Raw genomic sequence first — 22,232 nt, forward strand, 5'->3', positions numbered from 1 at the left:
TCAGCTTGGTATTTTGTGATGTATTGTAATGCTCACCTTGGTATTTTGTGATGTATTGTAATGCTCACCTTGGTTAGTTTGTGATTTATAGTGATGCTCGCCTTGGGTAGTTTATGACGTATGTATTGTGCACCATGGTAGTTTGTGACGTTTTGTAATGTTCACCCTGGGTAGTTTGTGACGTATAGTCATGTTCACCTTGGTAATTTGTGACCTCTTGTTATGCTCACCTTGGTAGTTTGTGACATACTGTAATGCTCACCTTGGGTAGTTTGTGACGTACTGTATTGTAATGTGTAACGGGTGCATCAAGGGTTGCTCCAACTACCGGGTTAGGTGCCTTTCAGGATTGAGAGCAGCTCGGAAACCTCATTTTGATTACGTGACGTGCAACCTGTCGGGGTCGAGCACTGGCACCGAGCTACAGAACGTTTTAATTTTTCATTCAATGAGTGCACAGTTGTGACGTGTTCTCATTATACGTTGTGTGTTAGTATGCAGTTATATTAATCTGCGTTACAAAATGTTCGCCGTTCTATCGCCACTTACTAGCCTAGCCACGTGTTTCTACTGTGTTTTTGGGTGGTGTGTGTTCATCGTCCAATTTGGGTGTATTTGTGGCAATAAAGAAAGGTTTTTTTTTAATGATTTGTTTTTTTTTGTCCCCATTCGAAAACCCGCATGTCAGCTTCGTGAGCTCACGTTGGCCTCTCTGTCTCCATCTTTGCTTAATCATTGCTGTCTACACGATTGTTTCAAACTTATCGATTCTTCCCTCCTGCTTGCTTTGGCCACTTTTATAACGATTGTTCGAGAGTCATATACAGCTTATCTGTAAAGGAAACCTTTCAACTGATAACTTTTTAACTTTCAACTTTTTTTTTTGTTTTTTTTTTGTAAAGGAAACCTTTCAACTGATAAGCTCAGAAGGTCGCACTAAACCAAGATTGGATGAATCAGAATGAATTGATAGATTGAATTAGAGGAGTTCGTGGTGATTGCTCTGTAAGACTTGCATGTGATGCATCGGAAAGATTCACAATTTTGGTTTAAAATGTTGATGAAAGCAATGCCTTTAAGCTTCACCATGACCAGCATGACAAACATGCCGTTGGTTAGCTAAGAAAGCCGAAATTGTATCACTCGGGGTCATTTGGGCTGCAGCGAATTAATTTCCCCCCCTCCCCAAGAGGGTTTTCTCCACCAAAGGGGTTTTCTCCACCAAAGGGGTTTTCTCCACCAAAGGGGTTTTCACCACCAATGGGGTTTTCTCCACCAATGGGGATGTGTGTTGAGATGTATATCCATGATAGCTTTATCGTGGCGTTTTTCCAAGCCCTCTTCTAATAACAAATATAACAACAATAAATATAATAGCATGATATTAATGTTATTACAAAACAATATTAATACCATCTTACTATAATTCACCAAATATCTGTACGTCCATCTGTTCCCAGGTACCGCAAAAACGGCTGAACCGATCGCAGAGAAATTTTGGGTGGGCAATCCTGGGACCCCCTGGAGTAAAATAGGCTATATTGTTTTTCCAATTTCCAATTTTCCAGTTTTTCCAAACTATGGAATAATATTTACCGATATGAACAGCGATGTGGCTTTTATTGAAATTCTACAAATACTGTTTAGATTTTGATGATTTGCATGTGATATGATTTAACGGATGTTTATATAAATCGTTTAAAATTAAAAAGCCTTCAATTTCTGATATTTTGCCTTTCCATTTGGGCCTCCCAATTGAAGCCCCGCCCTTAGGGCGGGTACCGTTGCTAGTACTAATAATATCCCGTCTCTCTAAGAGTCTAAGGGGTTTCTCCTCCTTGAACAAATACTGTGTTAACATGTATAAACAGCTTATCGTGCTGTTTTCGTGGGAGCACACCTACCAGAAGTAAAAATGTTATAAACTACAAACACATTTGATTACCTTTTGAAACGGTCACTAATGCTGCTTAACACTAAACTGAAAGGGAGGAAACCCGGTGTGTGTTCAGTTACCAAGCAGCGAGCTAGCGCTTGCTAAGTTCCTTTTCAACGGTTTTGAATGAAGTGCTTGCTCGAATACTTAACCCACTTGGCGAGCTCCCCACAAGAACTTCGTAAATAAACACCCCCCTCATGTTCTTGAAGCCTGCCCCTAGATCTACTGTAATTCTATATACCGCAGAGTGGAATAACCCTTCCTGCTGCTCCCATAGGGGACGGGTGTACTGGTATTACAAATGCAAAATGTCATAATGGCTGATCCTCCTCTTTCACACGATCCCCAACTTTTCCTTTATTCCCACTCCTCCCTCCTCCCCTCCATCCTACCCCACTTCTCTCCGCTCCACCCACCTGAATTTATTTTTCTCAGTTTACTTTTTCTTTGTGGCTTCATGTGTATAAATTCCTTCATCATGCTTTTTGTTAGTTGAATACCTGTATAATCTAATTTTTTTTTGTTACCTTATCTTACCTGTATAATCTAATCTTTTTTGTTAGTTTACTACCTGTGTAATCTAAGCTTTTAAAATTAGTTTACTACCTGTATAATCTAATATTTCTGGTCGTTTACTACCTGCACAATCTAATCTTTTTTGTTAGTTTACTACCTGTGTATTCTAATCCTTTTTGATAGTTTACTACCTGTATAATTTAATATTTTTGGTAGTGTGTAATCTAATCTTTTTTGTTAGTTTACTACCTGTATAATCAAATCCTTTTTGTAAGCTTACTTCCAGTATAATCAAATGTTTTTTTTTGTAACCTTACTACCTGTATAATTAACATTTTTTGTTCGTTTACTACCTGTGTAATCTAAGCTTTTAAAATTAGTTTACTACCTGTATAATCTAATATTTCTGGTAGTTTACTACCTGCACAATCTAATCTTTTTTGTTAGTTTACTACCTGTGTATTCTAATCCTTTTTGATAGTTTACTACCTGTATAATTTAATATTTTTGGTAGTGTGTAATCTAATCTTTTTTGTTAGTTTACTACCTGTATAATCAAATCCTTTTTGTTAGCTTACTTCCAGTATAATCAAATGTTTTTTTTTGTAACCTTACTACCTGTATAATTAACATTTTTTGTTCGTTTACTACCCATATAATCTAATCTTTTTTGTTACCTTACTACCTGCACATTTAACATTCTTTGTTAGTTCACCACCTGTGTAATCTAATCATTTTTTTGGTAGTTTACTACCTGTGTAATTTAAGCTTTTTAGTAGTTTACTACCTGTATAATGTAATATTTTTGTTGGTTTACTACCTGTGTAATGTAATATTTTTGTTGGTTTACTACCTGTGTAATCTAATCTTTTGAGTTGTTTACAACAACAACAACAGGCATTTTAAAGGCCATTTTCCCTACAAGAGCGGGGGTTAGCCTTGCGATCCCCATGACAATCTTCTCCATTTTTCCCTATTTTCTGCATCTCCCCTTGTTAACCCCTGAGCCTGGTGTTGGGCTAGCGGCTAGGGTGCCAGCTTAGGATCCGAGGATCCTGGGTTCGAATCCCGGTCGATCGCTGAATTAACGCCAGGGGGGTTGACTCAGCCTGTCATCCTTCCGAGGTCGGCTAATTGAGTACCAGTTCACTGGTAATTCCCTGTGGTGTCGCAAGAAGTGACTAACAGGGTTGGCGACAGGATGGGCATCCGGCCGTAAAACATTGCTTCAAAAGGGGACCAACAAAAACAACAACAACCACGGTGCCCGAAAAAGGCCAACCCCCGCTTTGCGGGGAAAAATGGCCTCTAAAGGTGTTTTTTTTTTGTTTTTTTTCCCCCTTGTTAACCCCCTTGCCCGCATTTCTTCTTCCACCATCTTTAGCCAAGTCTTTCTCGGTCTTCCCCGTCCTCTACTTCCTTCCACATTCATTTCCATCACTCTTCTCAACCAGTCACTTTCATCCTTCCTCAACACATGACCAAACCATCTCAAACTGTTTCTCTTCACAGCATCCATCACAGGCTCTATTCCCATCATCTTTCGCAATTCATCATTTGGCTTCCTCTCTCTCAACGATACTCCACACATCCACCGAACCATTCGCATTTCCACCCTTTCCAGCCTTCTTTGCTGCTCTACGTTCATTACCCACGTCTAGCTCCCATAAATCATAACACTTTTCACGCATGCAGCATACACCTTTCCCTTCAGCTTCAACGACACTCCCTTCCTCGTCAGCACGCCACTCAGTTCCCGAAACTTCTTCCATGTACATCTCACTCTAGCAACCGTTGCCGAGTCTGATCCACCGAGTTGTTTACAACCTGTATAATCTAGTATTTTTGTTAGTTTACTACCTGTGCAATCTAATCCTTTTGGTAGTTTACTACCTGTATAACCTAATATTTTGGGTAGTTTACTACTTGTGTAATCTAATCTTTTTAGTAGTTTACTACCTGTATAATCTAGTATTTTTGTTAGTTTACCACTTGTGTAATGTAATCTTTTTGGTAGTCTGTCAAACCTAATCTTTTTTGGTAGTTTACTACCTGTGTAATTTAATATTTTTGGTAGTTTACCACCTGTATAATGTAATATTTTTGTTGGTTTACTACCTGTGTAATCTAATCCTTTTTGGTAGTTTACTTCCTGTATATAATATTTTTGGTCATGTGTAATCTAATCTTTTTTGTTAGTTTACTACCTGTATAATCAAATCCTTTTGTAAGCTTACTACCTGTATAATGTAATGTTTTTTTGTAACCTTACTACCTGTATAATTAACATTTTTTGTTAGTTTACTACCTGTATAATCTAATATTTTTGCAAGTTTACTACCCATATATTCAAATCTTTTTTGTTACCATACCACCTGTACATTTAACATTATTTGTTAGATTACCACCTGTGTAATCTCATCCTTTTTTGGTAGTTTACTACCTGTGTAATTTAACCTTTTTGGTAGTTTACTACCTGTGTAATGTAATATTTTTGTTGGTTTACTACCTGCATACAAGGCTAACCCCTGCTCTAGCAGGGAAAATGGCCTTAAAATGCATGTTGTTGTTGTTGTTGTTGTTGTTGTTGTTTACTACCTGCATAATCTCGTATTTTTGTTGGTTTACTACCTGCGTAATCTAATCTTTTTTGTTGGTTTACTACCTTTGTAATCTAATCTTTTTTGGTAGGTTACTACCTGTGTAATGTAATCTTTTTAGTAGTTTACTTACCTGTATAATCGAGTATTTTTGTTAGTTTACTACCTGTGTAATGTAATCTTTTTGGTAGTCTGTCAAACCTAATCTTTTTTGGTAGTTTACTACCTGTGTAATCTAATCTTTTTGGTAGTTTACCATGTGTGCAATCTGATCTGTTTTGGTAGGTTACTACCTGTGTCATCGAATCCTTTTTTGTTGGTAAGTAAACCAACAAAAAAGGATGTCATCAAATATTTTTGTTGGTTTACTACCTGTGTAATCTAATCCTTTCGGTAGTTTACTACCTGTATAACCTAATACTTTTTTGGTAGCTTACTACCTGTGTAATCAAATATTTTTGGTGGTTTACTACCTGTGTAATCTAATCTTTTTTGGTTGTTTACTACCTGTGCAATCTAATCTTTTTTGGTCGTTTACTTCTTGTATATAATATTTTTCGTAGTGTGTAATCGAATCTTTTTTGGTAGTTTACTACCTGTATAATCAAATCCTTTTTGTAAGTTTACTACCTGTATAATCTAATGTTTTTTTTGTAGCCTTACTACCTGTATAATTAACATTTTTTGTTCGTTTACTACCCATATAATATAATCTTTTTTGTTACCTTACTACCTGTACATTTAACATTCTTTGTTAGTTTACTACCTGTACAATCTAATCTTTTTAGTAGTTTACTACCTGTATAATCTAATATTTCTGGTAGTTTACTACTGGTATAATCTAATCGTTTTTTGGTAGTTTACTACCTGTGCAATCTAATCTTTTTAGTAGTTTACTGCCTGTAATCTAATCTTTTTTGGTAGTTTACTACCTTTATAATCTAAACTTTTTTGGTGGTTTACTACCTGTGTAATACAATCTTTTTTTTGGTAGTTTACTACCTGCATAATCCTTTTTTGGTCGTCTACTACCTGTATAGTCTAATCTTTTTTTATTGAGCAGTAGGGTATCCCAACACTGGTTTTGTTGTCTGGCATCTTAAGCTATACTTTGTTTATACTGCTGATACACTTTCCCCCTGCCACTAGCCCCCTGCTCTGCCGCTAGGTGCCCCTTGTTGCTAAGCATGCCACCCTGCCACTCGGCACCCACCTGCCGCTCGGTGCCCACCTGACACCCCTGCCACCCAGGTCCTCCTGCCACCAGGCCGTGCCCCCTTGCCGCTTGGTACACAAATAAATTATCTTTCTTTACAGAGGCTAAGGCCCACGTAAGAAATGTTTGTCCTGAATCTGACTATCTTGTCATTTTAAATACTAGGGCATGCCCGTACTATATATAAGCTAGGACGTGCCCGTACGTGGGTGCCCGTTCCTTGCCAAAAAAAAAAAAAAAAAAAAATTTGTGTAGGGGTGTGTGTGTGTAAACATCCTAGGGCGTGCCCGTACGTGGGTGAAAAAAACATGCGTGCAAACAACAACAACAAAAAAAAACTTTGAAACCACGTGGCAGTAACGACCACAGAACCCCCCCCCCCCCCTCTATTTACATGAATGGTTTGGTCCATTCGCAACGACCACAGAACCCCCCCCTCTATTTACATGCAATGGTTTGGTCCAAAGCGAACGGCTTGCAGTGTTTGGTAAAGAAATCGCCATAGCTCGGTAAGTACTTGTCCGATTAATATGAAACCTTGAAAAGGCACATCCTCGGGTCCCCAGCAATATACCTGGCAAGTTTAAAGTATATCGGACCCGTGGTTGTCGAGAAACAGCGGTCACAGACAAACACACACACAGACACACAGACACACAGACACACAGACACACAGAGATTGCTGGAATTATAGATAGATTAACTTGTGTTTTGGATGAGGTGCGTCACCTTTATGGTTTTGCTTCCACTTCAGATGTGTCAGTGCTCTTCCGATTAGTGGAGTTCCGCTGTTTTTCCTCAAACCGAGCATATTGGGAGTTTACTAATCATCTCATCCTATCCCATCCCCCCCCCCCCCCCTCCCGCTTATTCCCCGCTGCTGATATTAAGACAAAAATAGCGAGGATATTTGAGGCCAGTTTTATTTGAAATCATTTTAAATGTTTTTTTTGTGTTTAAACTTTTTGTTTGTGTATTTTCTTCTCCCTCATCCCCATCCCTCACCCCACCCCACCTCCACCAAACCCTAAGTCTTTACTGCCATATCTTCTCTCATTTGGCAAGTTTCCTTTGTGAAAACATGTACTTGAAAGCTAGTATAAAACCTGGAGCATGACAGTCGATCCAGGTTATTGATGTCATGTCATTAACTTTTGTTGTTACAAATATCAAACGAAAAACTTGGAAATCGCCAGATCGGTTGTTGCAGTATGTTGCCATTAAACTGTAAAACAGGATGGCAGTGCATATTGCACCACCCTGGTAGTGTGTGGGATAGTCGCAATATGGATAGTCTATCCATAGTCTTATTTTTGGTGGTCTCTCAAACTCCCCCTACCTTGCCCCCCCCCCCCCCCCAAACCCTTTACCTTCCACAATATATGTAATAGTTTTTAATATAAGGTTTTACAGCCTTCTGATTGGTTGTGGTGTCTTTTTGTCCCAGCCACTCATTGGACAGGCTGTAAACTTATCTATTGGCTCTAAGTTCTGGGAAAGGAAGATGTAGTTTCTAAGCAGAGGCAAGAACCACATAACCAAACTAGATGGTATTCATAGAATACTTACCCTGCACAGTTTGGAAATGGACTTAGGGTGTGAGCCAACTCTTCTGTTTGTTTGTTTTATCTCTGAGCATTAGGCTTTGTTTAATTCACCATGTAAGTTCCGAAGGGTTGGGCATCCTCCAAGTAATATGCGCAATTTCAAATGGTTATGTAGCATGTGGTCAGTTTCAATTTCTTGTGTTGAACATTTTTTGATGTACGCTCTTAACAAAATGCAGACACTTATGCATGTACGCATGCAATCCATTGCTTAACCCCGCTTTTCGCTTTGCACGGGTGGTGTAAAAATCACTCGTAGAGTGACACTTGGCAAAAAATAACAAAGTAGAATGGCACTCGGTAGAGCACATACCTCTGCCTGGCTGAATAGTTTTCGTTTTGTAAACCAATGACAGGCTGGATCTCAACCAAAATCTAATCGGCTTGTTCTTGCCACAAAAACCAACAAAACCAACAAAACCAACAAAACAAAACCAACTAAAATCCACCTAGTTTTGCCATAACTCGTCCACAACTTTTTGAGATACCATGATATATATTGTTCTTGGCAAATTTAGCAAATTTTAGAGTAGAGTAGAGTAGAGCCCATCCTTAACTCGTAGAGTGACACAAAAGTCCATTTTAGCAAATTTCAAGTCAATGTGATGAAAATTGAGGATTTTAGCAATTCGACCTATGTTGACCTTTTGGCCTATGTTGACCTCAAAAATAATTGGTTTTGATGTACGCTCAATATGCGCTATCAAATGGCCATCATGTAACATGTGGTAACATTTTATATTTTCTCCGTTGAACGGTGTTCGATGTACGCTATTAACAAAATGCAGACATGTACGTACGCGACGATTGCTTAACCTCGCTTTTCGCTCCGCGTGCGCAAATAGCCATTTGGGTTTTGGTGTTTAAATTTGGATCTGTACTCGATAATCATGACCTCATTCCTGAGATGGCCTCAAAATATGAAATACCTTTTTCACAATTGATTTGCTTTGTCAGGTTGTTGTTTCCCCCCATTCGGTGAGACCTGAAGATTGTGGTTCACCTGTATCATTACTCGCCGTCCCTGGAACCACGCTAAGTCGAGCTTTTCTCTCACCATGACCATGCCCTTTTTATTTAATTTGTCATGCAAGCTAAGGGTGTCTGATGGAAGTGTTTGCTCTGTGTGCTTTCACGTGTTTGTGCACATAAGATCAGGTGATGTAAGATCGATTTCTCATACTGCTGTGACAACCGGAGATTGACGCTCAAATTCTGCTCCAACTGCAATCATTTTCTGTCCAGGTAAGGGTGAAATGCAGCCGGCACTCGACTCGGCCCTGCAGCAAGTGAGCGGATCGTACCAACTGCTGGAGGACACACAGACCCAGGCCGTGCGCCGAGTGTTGGCTGAAGAGCGATCCCGTTTCTGTTGCTTTTTCTCCATGCTGCGCCCTGTGCTGGTATGATACCAAGAGATATGTGCGGACCAAAGCAGATTTGTTAAACTTGTTTAACTTATGAGAGTTTGTGGTCTTACCTGCCGTTTGAAGCACCGTGCCACTTTCCGAAGCACAATTAACCTTATAGATGACGTGGGTTCATCACTGTGTAAACATGCAGTAGTGCAGGTGATTGGCTGTAGACATCCAATTTTAATTTGATCCCACCTGTGTGAAAGTGATTCATATACTGTACCTGAAGTGATATGTTATTATAGGTCAGAACTGGACCATATAGTGTGGCCTTTCATTTTCGAATCTGTCTATACTGGTGTTGTATACGAAATTCTGTCTTGTATACGAATGTCTATACTGGTCTGTCTATACGAAACAGCCTGGTGTTGGTTTAGCGGTTAGGGTGCCGGCTTGGGATCCTAGGATCCTGGGTTCGAATCCCGGTCGATTGCTGAATTAACACCAGGGGGGTTGACTCAGCCTGTCATCCTTCAGGCTTGGGCTAACCCTAACCCTAACAACTCGGCAAATTGAGTACCAGTTCACTGGTAATTCCCTGTGTATTGCAAGAGGCGACTAACAGGGATGGTGGCAGGAAGGGCATCCGGCCATAAAACATTGCTTCAAAAAGGGGACCAAGGTGCCCGAAAAAGGCCAACCCCTGCTCTGTGGGGAAAAATGGCCTCTAAAGGCGGTTCTTCTTCTTCTTCTTCTTCTTCTATATTGATGCCACCGCCTGTGATATAACAGGGGATGCTGACACTAATGTTGTACATCTCAACCAGGCATGTTACGCACCCCTTTCAAAGAGGAATTGTCATTATTATTACGACTCGACTCGACTGGGTCGAGATTTGAACCCAAGCTAGACATCTCGGAGGCGAGTGCTCACACCTCTTGGCTACCCTACAAGTCCTGGCCGACCCCACAAGAAAGTGGGATTAATTGGGACTGTTAAAGGTGTAGCAGTAGTCGTAGTAGTTGTTAGGTAGGTGACACATCTATTTGTACTGTGATGTGTTGGTGACCACAACTTACTCTCAGATCTCAGAACCAAAGGTCCTGTAATCATGCAATTGCAGGAGGGTGAAGTGTCTATGCTGGAAGAAGTCACTCATGTGCAGAGCATTGTGGTAGATCTCGTGACCCTTACGTCAGACCCTCAGCACTTGCCTCCAGCCAGTGAGCAGGTGAGCACGTTCATTCGGTCATTTCACATGGGCAGTCTGCTGCCTTAACTTTAGCACAATGGTTCCATGTACATAATATGTACACAGTAATAATATGTACAATGAATCATTCCTTCCGCATACATTCACCTTTTGTCCACCACCTCACTCCCATTCCTTTTTGTCGACACAATGGGTAAATGGCCCTCTTTGGTGAGCACAATGGTGTGCTCGTTGTGACAGTTCTGTCTCATTGCTAATAAATGAGCTTGGCTTGAAAACCTGATGGTGACATCGCTGATTTTAATTGTGATTTACACAAAAAACTATAATCACTTGACCATTCACACATGAAAAAGCCGAATGCCTCAACTCTGTGTTTGCCTCAAAATATTGTGTCCCAAACCCATCTCTCTCTGTACCCACTTTACCCAGTCGAACCCAGCTGCTCCTGGACTCTGTGTCCTTCTCTCCTGACAAGGTGGAGAAGTTTCTGTCAACCCTCGACTCTGACTCTGCAACTGCACCAGACGGCATCAGCCCACGGGTCCAAAAATCCTGCTCTGCCGCTCTATCTCACCCTCTCTCTGTTCTCTTCACCCTCTCTTTTGCTCAAGGTCATCTGCCATCTGCTTGGAAATCAGCAAACATTACCGCTTTACACAAAAAAGGAATCCATCATTACTTCCGAAATGAAATCCTTCGTCTTCTCCAATGGCTTGATCTCTGATCATCAGTTTAGATTCAGACCAGGTCATTCTACTCTGGACATGCTGCTTCTGCTGTCTCAACAATGGATGGAGGTCCTCAATGCCAAACAGGAAATCAGAGCTGTCTCCCTTGACATATCACGTGTCTTCGATACGGTCTGGCACCCGCTCTACTCACCAAACTCTCCTCCTATGGTATCCATGGAAATCTCGACGCATGGCTTGCGGACTTCCTCTCTAGTCGCAGTCAACGTGTGGCCCTGAATGGAATTCTCTCATCTCCCTTTCCTGTCCAGGCTGGAGTTCCTCAAGGCAGTGTTCTGGGCCCTGTTATTTCTGGTCTTCATTAATGATCTCTCCGACTCTTGAAAAAACTCTATCTCTTTGCTGACGACACCATCACTGCTGCTCCATATCTCATCCCTCAGATTGGCAGGCAGCAGCCTCCTCACTCTCTGCAGACCTGGACAAAATCACAGACTGGGCAAACAAGTAGAACATGTCTTTCAATCCTGACAAATCTCACACTCTTACTATGTCTCTCCGAAAAGACCGACTGGACAACCCTCCCATGTACTTTCTCAACAATCCTCTCCAAGAGGTTCTGTCGCTCAAGCTTTCGGTCTCACTATCTGCCATGATCTTTCCTGGGAAAACCACATTTCCAAGCTGGCCTCCAAAGCTAGTCGCCGTCTGGGCATCCCCGTCGTGCGACGTCCTTCCTTGGCACACCTGAGCTCCTCACCACATACAAGGCTTTCATCCGCAGCTCAATGGAATACTGTTCTCCCCTCTGGGCCGGTGCATCTGCCTCACACCTAGCTCGGCTTCACGCTGTTGAAAACAAAGCGTTCAGAATGATTGGAATCTCCCGTGATGAAGCTGATTCTGAGGGCCTTTCTCTCACTCACCACAGGCAGGTTGGTGGTCTTTGTCTTCCACAGACTCCTCTCCAGCCTTGCTCCCCCAGCTCTGTCTTTGCTGTGTACCCCAAATATTCCTCCAGGTCGCACAATATCTGCCAGAAACCCTCTTATGGTGAAACTGCCAAAATCAAGATTCTCTGCTCACCTTCACTCTTTAATTCCTCTTTTCTCCCGCCTCTGGAACAAAGTCCCACACTCTCATCAATCCCTCTCCTCCCTCCAGGTCTTTAAAACAGCTGTTCACCACCATCGATGTTTTGTACAAAAAAAAAATCTCTTCTCTTCCCCCTTCCAAAACCTTGATCTTTTCTACCCCCGTTATTACACCTGAAATCCACCTTTTTCAATCTCCGACTTCATTCCTGAAATTCCTAGTAGTGTCCACTTGTTTTATACCGTGTACTCCTTCCCTCCCTCTTTCCCCCCGCACCCCCCCTCCCTCCCCAATCCAGCCCTCTCCCTTACACAGATCTACCAATGTCCCTGTTGTCTACTGTTGTTGTGCTGGTGTACTTCCCTTTCTCTCCCCCTCTTGGCTCCTGCTCCCTTTATTATATGTTTTATGTGTCCATGCATGTTTTTTATGTTTATTGTGTTAGCTCTTATGCGAGCCTCGACTTTGTATACAAAAAATAATAAAAAGCATAAATTCTGCATATGATTATTGAAACTTTTTCTACCTGATCTGTTTCGTCTTTGTCATAATTATGACTGTATTCTCGAAAAGGAAATGGCTTTCTCCTCCAAAGGTTATTTTGGATTTGAAAGGAGCCGAGTTTTCAGGGGGATCACAGTCCCCTCCCGGCTCTCCTGGCCCTCCGAGCCCCCGCCGAGGAAGCCTAGCCAGGTGATTTAGTTATTTATACACCTCTTATAATATTGTTATTTTATTTTTATTTTAGTTATTTATTGTATTGAGTCTCTGTGTTCATGTCATGTTGTTCCACCCAGGTATGAGAAAAGTTTCAGAAGAACCCATATCTAGGTATTGATGAAGTTTAAAGTCATGCATCAAGCTCTATTTAATCTTATAAGGAATGGTTAAAAGCTCAGTGTTACTCTAGGAATGGTGAGAAGTAATTTGTATGCATATCTGATAAACTGGCTTCAAACTCGCCACCACCAAAATGTCTGTAAACGACATCTCCCTGCTATATATAATAGGCCTGTAGGAGGCGACTGCAGTATGTCTACCTTCTGTGCCTTGAACCTGATTGTATTTCACAATCTTTTTATTTCGTATGCATCATTGGCTGAGGGGGCGGTTGTGTTGCTGGTGCAATGCCCTCTGTAGGTTTGGGCTGCTATTTGTAATTTGTTCAGGGTGCCAGTGATAGCTCACCTTCACTTTGCGAAGGACACCGTGGGATCTATTTATTCACCAATTAATGCTAGCAGACGGGATGCCCATCCAAGGGACGGCACACATTGATGAGTGATGACGCACCCAGCTTGTGAAACACCGGGATGACAGTTTATAGCTGGGAGGAATTTAAACCTAGACTAGACAGCTTGGAGACGAGTGAGCGTACCTCGAGGCCATCCTGTCAGCCCTTATTTCAGAATGAGCTCTTACTTTTTTTTGGTGTGTGCGTGCGTGCATTCGTTCATGCGCGAGTATTCTTCTTCATGACATAAATGTTAAATATGTCAGGGTTGACCGAATGACGTTGGTTTTCCTCTCTTTCACAGCTACTCGACTGCAAATGGCCGTCTGTCCCTGCCTTTGACCCCTGATGGTGAGACTGTGGTAACAGATGGTCGTTTTAGCCAGTCATCCAACATCAAGGTACATGGTTAGGGTTCGGGATCGCCCAAAAAGGAAGCTTTTTAATGATCCTCTTATTTGTTGAAACTAGGGCATTGCCCGTACTATATCTATATCTAAAATTATATCCCCCCCCTCTATTTACATGAAATGGTTTGGTTCAAAGCGAACGGCTTCCGGAGTTTGGTAAAGAAATCGCCATCGCGTGCACAAACGCGCAGGAAAGCGAATGAATCGCAAATTCGTTTTTATTAGTTTTAAAACATAGTTTAACGCCAACATAGTTTGCAAACGTGAAATAAATGAATACGCTCTCAAATGTGCCATCCGAGGCAGAGTGTGTCCGCCACGTTCGGCACACGCGATAGTTCGCTGCTCTCTGATTGGTTGAATCGTTTTTTGGACATAGCTCGGTAAGTAATTGTCCGATTAATATGAAACCTTGAAAAGGCACATCCTCGGGTCCCCAGCAATATACCTGGCAAGTTAAAAGTATATCGGACCCGTGGTTGTCGAGAAACAGCGGTCACAGACAAACGTACAAACGTACAGAGATTACTGGAATTATAGATAGATAAAAGGTTAATGTTATTGGTTCGTGCCCTCACAATGTCAGGCTTTGATTAGTGCAACTCCCTTCAAATACCGCAACTCGCTTCAAATACCGCAACTCACTTCAAATACCACAACTCGCTTCAAATACCGCAACTCGCTTCAAATACCGCAACTCGCTTCAAATACCGCAACTCGCTTCAAATACCGCAACTCGCTTCAAATACTGCAACTCGCTTCAAATACCGCAACTCGCTTCAAATACCGCAACTCGCTTCAAATACCGCAACTCGCTTCAAATACCGCAACTCGCTTCAAATACCGCAACTCGCTTCAAATACCGCAACTCGCTTTAAATACCGCAACTCGCTTCAAATACTGCAACTCGCTTCAAATACCGCAACTCGCTTCAAATACCGCAACTCGCTTCAAATACCGCAACTCGCTTCAAATACCGCAACTCGCTTCAAATACCGCAACTCGCTTCAAATACCGCAACTCGCTTCAAATACCGCAACTCGCTTCAAATACCGCAACTCGCTTCAAATACCGCAACTCCCTTCAAATACCGCAACTCGCTTCAAATACCGCAACTCGCTTCAAATACCGCAACCCGCTTCAAATACCGCAACTCGCTTCAAATACCGCAACTCGCTTCAAATACCGCAACTCGCTTCAAATACCGCAACTCGCTTCAAATACCGCAACTCGCTTCAAATACCGCAACTCGCTTCAAATACCGCAACTCGCTTCAAATACCGCAACTCGCTTCAAATACCGCAACTCGCTTCAAATACCGCAACTCGCTTCAAATACCGCAACTCGCTTCAAATACCGCAACTCGCTTCAAATACCGCAACTCGCTTCAAATACCGCAACTCCCTTCAAATACCGCAACTCGCTTCAAATACAGCAACTCGCTTCAAATACTGCAACTCGCTTCAAATACCGCAACTCCCTTCAAATACCGCAACTCCCTTCAAATACCGCAACTCCCTTCAAATACAGCAACTCGCTTCAAATACTGCAACTCGCTTCAAATACCGCAACTCGCTTCAAATACCGCAACTCGCTTCAAATACCGCAACTCGCTTCAAATACCGCAACTCGCTTCAAATACCGCAACCCGCTTCAAATACCGCAACTCGCTTCAAATACCGCAACTCGCTTCAAATACCGCAACTCGCTTCAAATACCGCAACTCGCTTCAAATACCGCAACTCGCTTCAAATACCGCAACTCGCTTCAAATACCGCAACTCGCTTCAAATACCGCAACTCGCTTCAAATACCGCAACTCGCTTCAAATACCGCAACTCGCTTCAAATACCGCAACTCGCTTCAAATACCGCAACTCGCTTCAAATACCGCAACTCGCTTCAAATACCGCAACTCCCTTCAAATACCGCAACTCGCTTCAAATACAGCAACTCGCTTCAAATACTGCAACTCGCTTCAAATACCGCAACTCCCTTCAAATACCGCAACTCCCTTCAAATACCGCAACTCCCTTCAAATACAGCAACTCGCTTCAAATACTGCAACTCGCTTCAAATACCGCAACTCCCTTCAAATACCGCAACTCGCTTCAAATACCACAACTCTTCAAATACCGCAACTCCCTTCAAATACCGCAACTCCCTTCAAATACCGCAACTCCCTTCAAATACCGCAACTCACTTCAAATACCGCAACTCACTTCAAATACCGCAACTCACTTCAAATACCGCAACACGCTTCAAATACCGCAACTCCCTTCAAATACCGCAACTCCCTTCAAATACCACAACTCCCTTGAAATACCGCAACTCCCTTCAAATACAGCATCTCCCTTCAAATACCGCAACTCCCTTCAAATACCGCAACTCCCTTCAAATACCGCAACCCCCTTCAAATACCGCAACTCCCTTCAAATACCACAACTCCCTTCAAATACCGCAACTCCCTTCAAATACCGCAACTCCCTTCAAATACCGCAACTCCCTTCAAATACCGCAACTCCCTTCAAATACCGCAACTCCCTTCAAATACCACAACTCCCTTCAAATACTGCAACTCCCTTCAAATACCGCAACTCCCTTCAAATACCGCAACTCCCTTCAAATACTGCAACTCCCTTCAAATACAAATACTGTGGACCTCTTTAACAAATTCCATCCGAATCCATCAACAACTTTTTGAGATATCCTGTTCACAAACAGGTAGGGGTGAAAACATAACCTTTATTCACCTTCAGTGGTGGAGGTAAAAATTATCTTACTCTCCGTGCATGCGCGATCACGATAAATTAAAAGCCAAAGAACTGTAACTAACTATAACTATAACTCAAAATATAACATTCGATCTAAATAAGTTGTTCCTCGATCACAAACTGATGTTTGCAGACAGACAGATGGACAGATAGAAGTGAACCGATTGCTTAACCTCGCTTTTCACTTTGCGTGTGTGGTATAATAATCTAAAAGGTGAGGGGTACGTATGAGAGGGAGCGCAGAGAGGTAGAGACAACATATTATTGGTTGTGCTGTTCATTCCAGGTACTCACCAGCCTTGCTATATTTACCTTTGGGCTTGTTCGTGTCGGACTTATTTTCGTAGCACTCGAAGGGGTAACACTTTTGCAACTTGCTTTGATTTTCTAGCCATTTGAATGGATTGCCCTTAATGTGGATTCAGTAAGACCGAGAGCGCATCCTATGTCCACAGCATCTTCACCTTTTTCTTTCATTCCAATACTTCAACATCCAACAAAATAAATGTCCTTTTTTCTTGCTCACAGAAGTACTGTTATCAACAGTTAGTCGCATACCACTCATGATTTCAATAAATGGCACCAATAAATCCTGAAAAAAGTTACCATGGTCGAGGATATGTCAACTAGCAAGATGGCGGGGCAAAGTTGCGTTCCGCAAGCAAAGCAAGATGGCGGGGCAAAGTTGCGTTCCGCAAGCAAAGCAAGATCGCGGGGCAAAGTTGCGTTCCGCAAGCAAAGCAAGATGGCGGGGTAAAGTTGCGTTCCGCAAGCAAAGCAAGATGGCGGGGCAAAGTTGCGTTCCGCAAGCAAAGCAAGATAGCGGGGCAAAGTTGCATTCCACAAGCAAAACAAGATGGCGGGGCAAAGTTGCGTTCTGCAAGCAAAGCAAGATGGCGGGGCAAAGTTGCGTTCCGCAAGCAAAGCAAGATGGCGGGGAAAAGTTGCGTTCCGCAAGCAAAGCAAGATGGCAGGGCAAAGTTGCGTTCGGCAAGCAACACAAGATGGCGGGGCAAAGGGAAAAGTTGTGCGAAATGTGTTCCCGAATAGAAAAACTGCGTTTTAGCGAAATTGCATCGTGTAAACCGGTGTTACGTGAGGGATTTGTGTGTGTGTGTGTGTGTGTGTGTGTGTGTGTGTGTGTGTGTGTGTGTGTGTGTGTGTGTGTGTGTGTGTGTGTGTGTGTGTGTGTGTGTGTGTGTGTGTGTGCGTGCGTGCGTGCGCGCACACATGCATATATGTTAAAACATATCGGTGCCACATGAAGTTCAAAGGTTTGTATTCAGATGTGCATCATCCTATGAGGTACAGCATTGCTTCTTTTTCCATTTAACTAAGACGGAACTTTCTCCGCTATTCTCCACCAAATGTTGTCTCTGCATTTGCCATCTTGCAAGCTTGTAAAGAACTGCTAACTCTCACGGACACCAGTATGCAGAGCACAACACATTTCCTCTCTGCACGCATTCTCTTTGATCCCGGCAAAAGGCTACATTCCCTCTTGCACTCGCAAGCGTTCGGTGCTGCCATCTTGCTTGTGTCCACCAGTACTCTTTGCCTTGACCATTGCAGGCAAGGCTCATCGGGAGCTGTAACGGCACGCTGCCAAACCATCGCACGCTGGCTCATCGCCCCACATCCCTGATCTTTCATCCCTCGCATCATCCCCCCGGCTGGAGAGATCCCCTCCGACAGTCTCGCGTACTCGCCTGCAAGGTTGGATCATGCACCATCTCGGCTGTCACCTGCCTTGCTCACCTCCTGGCTTTTCATACACTTGCCGCAACTTTCATTCATCCATTCATTTATTCATCACTATCTATTGGTCCGTTGTAAACACACGATCGATTGATAACCATTTTTGTGAAGCTTCCTCGTTGTTTTGCAGGTTTTGGGAATGCTGTAGTATTATTTGTGGATTGTTTTATGAAAGGAAGCTTCATGATTGTGTATATTTAGAGTGTTTCATAAAATGATCACACCTTCGATATTCTTCAGTATTTTGTGGTTTTTCTTGAACATACAGCCTTGTTTTAGGAATTACTTTGCAGACACTGCTGATATTGAATGCAGTAATGTGTGGGCATCACACTCTGTCATTGTTTCGTAGAGGGAGATATTAATTTGCTATAAAACCTTAGGAATGGAGCAGGCCTAATCCCTATGACCATGGTGGTACTTGTACACTACCTCGTCACTGGGAAGGAACACCGGTGGACGGTGGCACAACCACCTCTGCTGGAATACGCCCTGGTGTGGACTCGTCTCGACCACACAGCGTCGCCTTGCCACCAAGTACCAAGGTATGTAATGCTACTTCACTCTCACTAGATATGGATATAAAACATCAAATTTGGTATTGTACCGGTTTTCCTTCAGACCTTGATGGGATAGGCAAAAAATGCTGAGAACGTAACGAGCTAGGACTGTACTCGTAGAACACGTAGTCTCGCCTCGCGTGTTCATTCTGAATAAAAATACCATTGCTAACTGAACACTCTACCTATTATGTCAGATATACCCATATCATCCATACACCCTATTATGGCCCATATACCCATATCATCCATACACCCTATTATGTCAGATATACCCATATCATCCATACACCCTATTATGGCCCATATACCCATATCATCCATACACCCTATTATGGCCCATATACCCATATCATCCATCCATCCTATTATGGCCCATATACCCATATCATCCATACACCCTATTATGGCCCATATACCCAAATCATCCATATGGGCCATATACCCATATCATCCATACACCCTATTATGGCCCATATACCCATATCATCCATACACCCTATTATGGCCCATATACCCATATCATCCATACAACCTATTATGGCCCATATACCCATATCATCCATCCACCCTATTATGGCCCATATACCCATATCATCCATACACCCTATTATGGCCCATATACCCATATCATCCATACACCCTATTATGGCCCATATACCCATATCATCCATATGGGCCATATACCCATATCATCCATACACCCTATTATGGCCCATATACCCATAATCCTCCATCCACCCTATTATGGCCCATATACCCATATCATCCATACACCCTATTATGGCCCATATACCCATATCATCCATATGGGCCATATACCCATATCATCCATACACCCTATTATGGCCCATATACCCATATCCTCCATACACCCTATTATCGCCCATATACCCATATCATCCATACACCCTGTTATGTCACATAGTTTCTTGGCATCGGTTATGAAGGTCGTAAATTTAATTATTCTCTCACATCGGGTCATAGATCAGATATATGAAGTTTCTGATTTTTCGAATAAGAATTTCAATTCAACCAATTATGCCTAGAATACCATTTCACCGATGATATCATTGTTATAACCCCATATACCCCATGGGGAGTTGATGACATATGTCAAGTTCCAATTTTTTTTGTTGGGTGGTTTTGGAGAAAAATATGTCCAAACTTTTTCCTCTTGTCAAATATGGCTGCCATACCATGTGACCTATGACATCAAGAGTTAGCAATAAAATATTCTCCATGGGGTTTAAAGGTTGTAAAGTTTAATAAAATAGTCAAACGTTTCCTGTTTAAAGTTTTGCATCGTAGTCTACTTGCCAGCAATGTGAACCCGGAAATGTTGAGTACCCCAACGTTTTAAGTTAGAAATGTACAGTATGGGTCCCCAGCACTTAGAAACTGCCGGATGCTAACTTGCATATGTTGGGCAATTAGCAAAATTAGCATTAATAGCATTAACCCTATCAAACATAGGCCTGGGACACTGAAATTTCTGTTTCGCTCTATTGCTCCACTTTTATTCCCAGGTATTAGAGGTAACAAAGGCAAGTACCATACCAAACTAGAATAATATGACTATGGGTAAATGATATCCTCAAAATTAAAACACAAGTATACCCAAAATTATCAGAGCTGAAAAATATGTGCACTAGTTACACAACATAAAACTTCCATCAAGAAAGAGCGTCTTGCACTTCTACTACTCTGCACTGTTATGAAGCATATCCTCATCATAAAACTCATCCTCATCGTCTTCATCTTCTTCTCCTGACTCTACATTCTTGTCATATTGCTCTTCTTGCTGTGAGTGTGTGAGTGTGTTGCAACATGTACTATCAGAGCCTTTGCAGAAGCAGTAGCTGGTACAGGCCAGGCCTGCAGCTACGCAGCTGCACTTTGCTGTTAAACAGGGCTTTAACCCAGCTTTGCAGCTACAGCTGATCATTTCCAACACGGCAGGAGGAGCAACGGGGCTTGCATCCAGGATGGGCATGATGACTTCCTCTCCCTTCTCGCCTTCCTTCTTATTCCATCCAAACTCTGTTATGTCCACAGCTGGTGGGTCAGGGCAGTCTGCTGCTTTCCAAAGCAGCACCTGTAGATGGGCACGCCGTCCATGGAGGAGAGCGTTGCGCTCTGTAGGAGGCAGTGTCTTCAGTGCTGGGAGGGGTTTTGCGCTTTCGGTAGGTGTCATATCTGGCGACGTTCAGAGATGCCGACTCCCTCTCGTTGTACAGAGCCAGGACGAAACCACTCACTGCCTCTGTAATCTGTAAATCAGTAGCTCCCTCCTCTCCGATGAAGTGAAGCAGGAAGAGTGAAGGTCAATGCGAAGATCATATGTGTCCTTGAGGCGTTGTTTGCTCAGCTGCTGGTGGTGGGGAGCAAGAGAAGAATGGAGCTCTCTGCCCTCTGACTACGAGCTCGGCCCGGTCCCTGCATCCATCATCGATGAGTATGGATGCCTCAGGAAGGGTAACAAGTCTGTGATCGTCCAGCGTCTTGGAATCCTTGCCCCCAATCCCCACCCACCACATGTTGTACTCGTTGATGCATCGCAGCTCATCTACCACGTGGTGTGGCCATCGTCAGGCACTGTGGCTGACCTCGCAGCCAGCATGGGGCGCCGGCTTAATCGCTACATCACCGAAACATTTGTCATCTTTGACCGGTATGAGCATGTCTCTTCCAAAGACCACGAGAGGCAGAGAAGAGCTGGGGAGAGCTCAACAGAGTACCGACTCTCACTGACAACCCCTCTACCTAACCGCGACAAAGTGATGAAGAACAAGACAAACAAACGGAGACTGGGTGAGCTCCTGTGCACACACAGCATAGGAGATCACATCAAGATGGTCAGCAAAGCAGACAGTATTGTCACTCATGACGAGGCTGACGTCTCCCTCATCTCATACATGTTGAATGCAGCCAGTCGCGGAGCTGAAACTGTCCGCATTCTCAGCGATGACACTCATGTTTTCGTACTCATGGTCTATTGGTGCTGGAAGGTGGGTATCACATACATGTAACCTGCAGATGGAGAGATGGGATGGCCCTATTCTCAACATCAATTCGACAGTCGAGAATCTCGGTGAGCAGTGTCGCTCCATCCTGGCTATGCATGCTCTCTCCGGATGTGACACCACCTCCTATCCCGCGGGGAAAGGGAAGGTGTCCGCACTCAGGGCCATGAGAGTAGTACCTGGTGACCTGCTTCACGTCATCGGAGAGGAGGGAGCTACTGATTTACAGATTACAGAG

At 42.9% G+C, this 22,232-nt stretch overlaps 1 protein-coding gene across 3 annotated transcripts in view; it reads left to right on the plus strand.

Annotated features, from left to right (window-relative positions):
- LOC137434853 (protein MTSS 2-like) overlaps positions 1-22,232 on the plus strand; it is a 65,009-nt gene that overhangs the window by 31,407 nt on the left and 11,370 nt on the right. For all 3 annotated transcript variants that reach the window (XM_078785004.1, XM_078785006.1, XM_078785005.1), the window contains 6 exons: positions 9,124-9,281; positions 10,358-10,465; positions 12,830-12,927; positions 13,773-13,869; positions 18,223-18,366; positions 18,792-18,953. In XM_078785004.1, the coding sequence (XP_078641130.1) occupies positions 9,124-9,281; positions 10,358-10,465; positions 12,830-12,927; positions 13,773-13,869; positions 18,223-18,366; positions 18,792-18,953 (767 nt within the window). The remainder of the gene's footprint in view (positions 1-9,123; positions 9,282-10,357; positions 10,466-12,829; positions 12,928-13,772; positions 13,870-18,222; positions 18,367-18,791; positions 18,954-22,232) is intronic.

Source organism: Myxine glutinosa, chromosome 9, assembly GCF_964187855.1.
Source record: "Myxine glutinosa chromosome 9, kmMyxGlut1.1, whole genome shotgun sequence".
Taxonomy (NCBI): Eukaryota; Metazoa; Chordata; class Myxini; order Myxiniformes; family Myxinidae; genus Myxine; species Myxine glutinosa.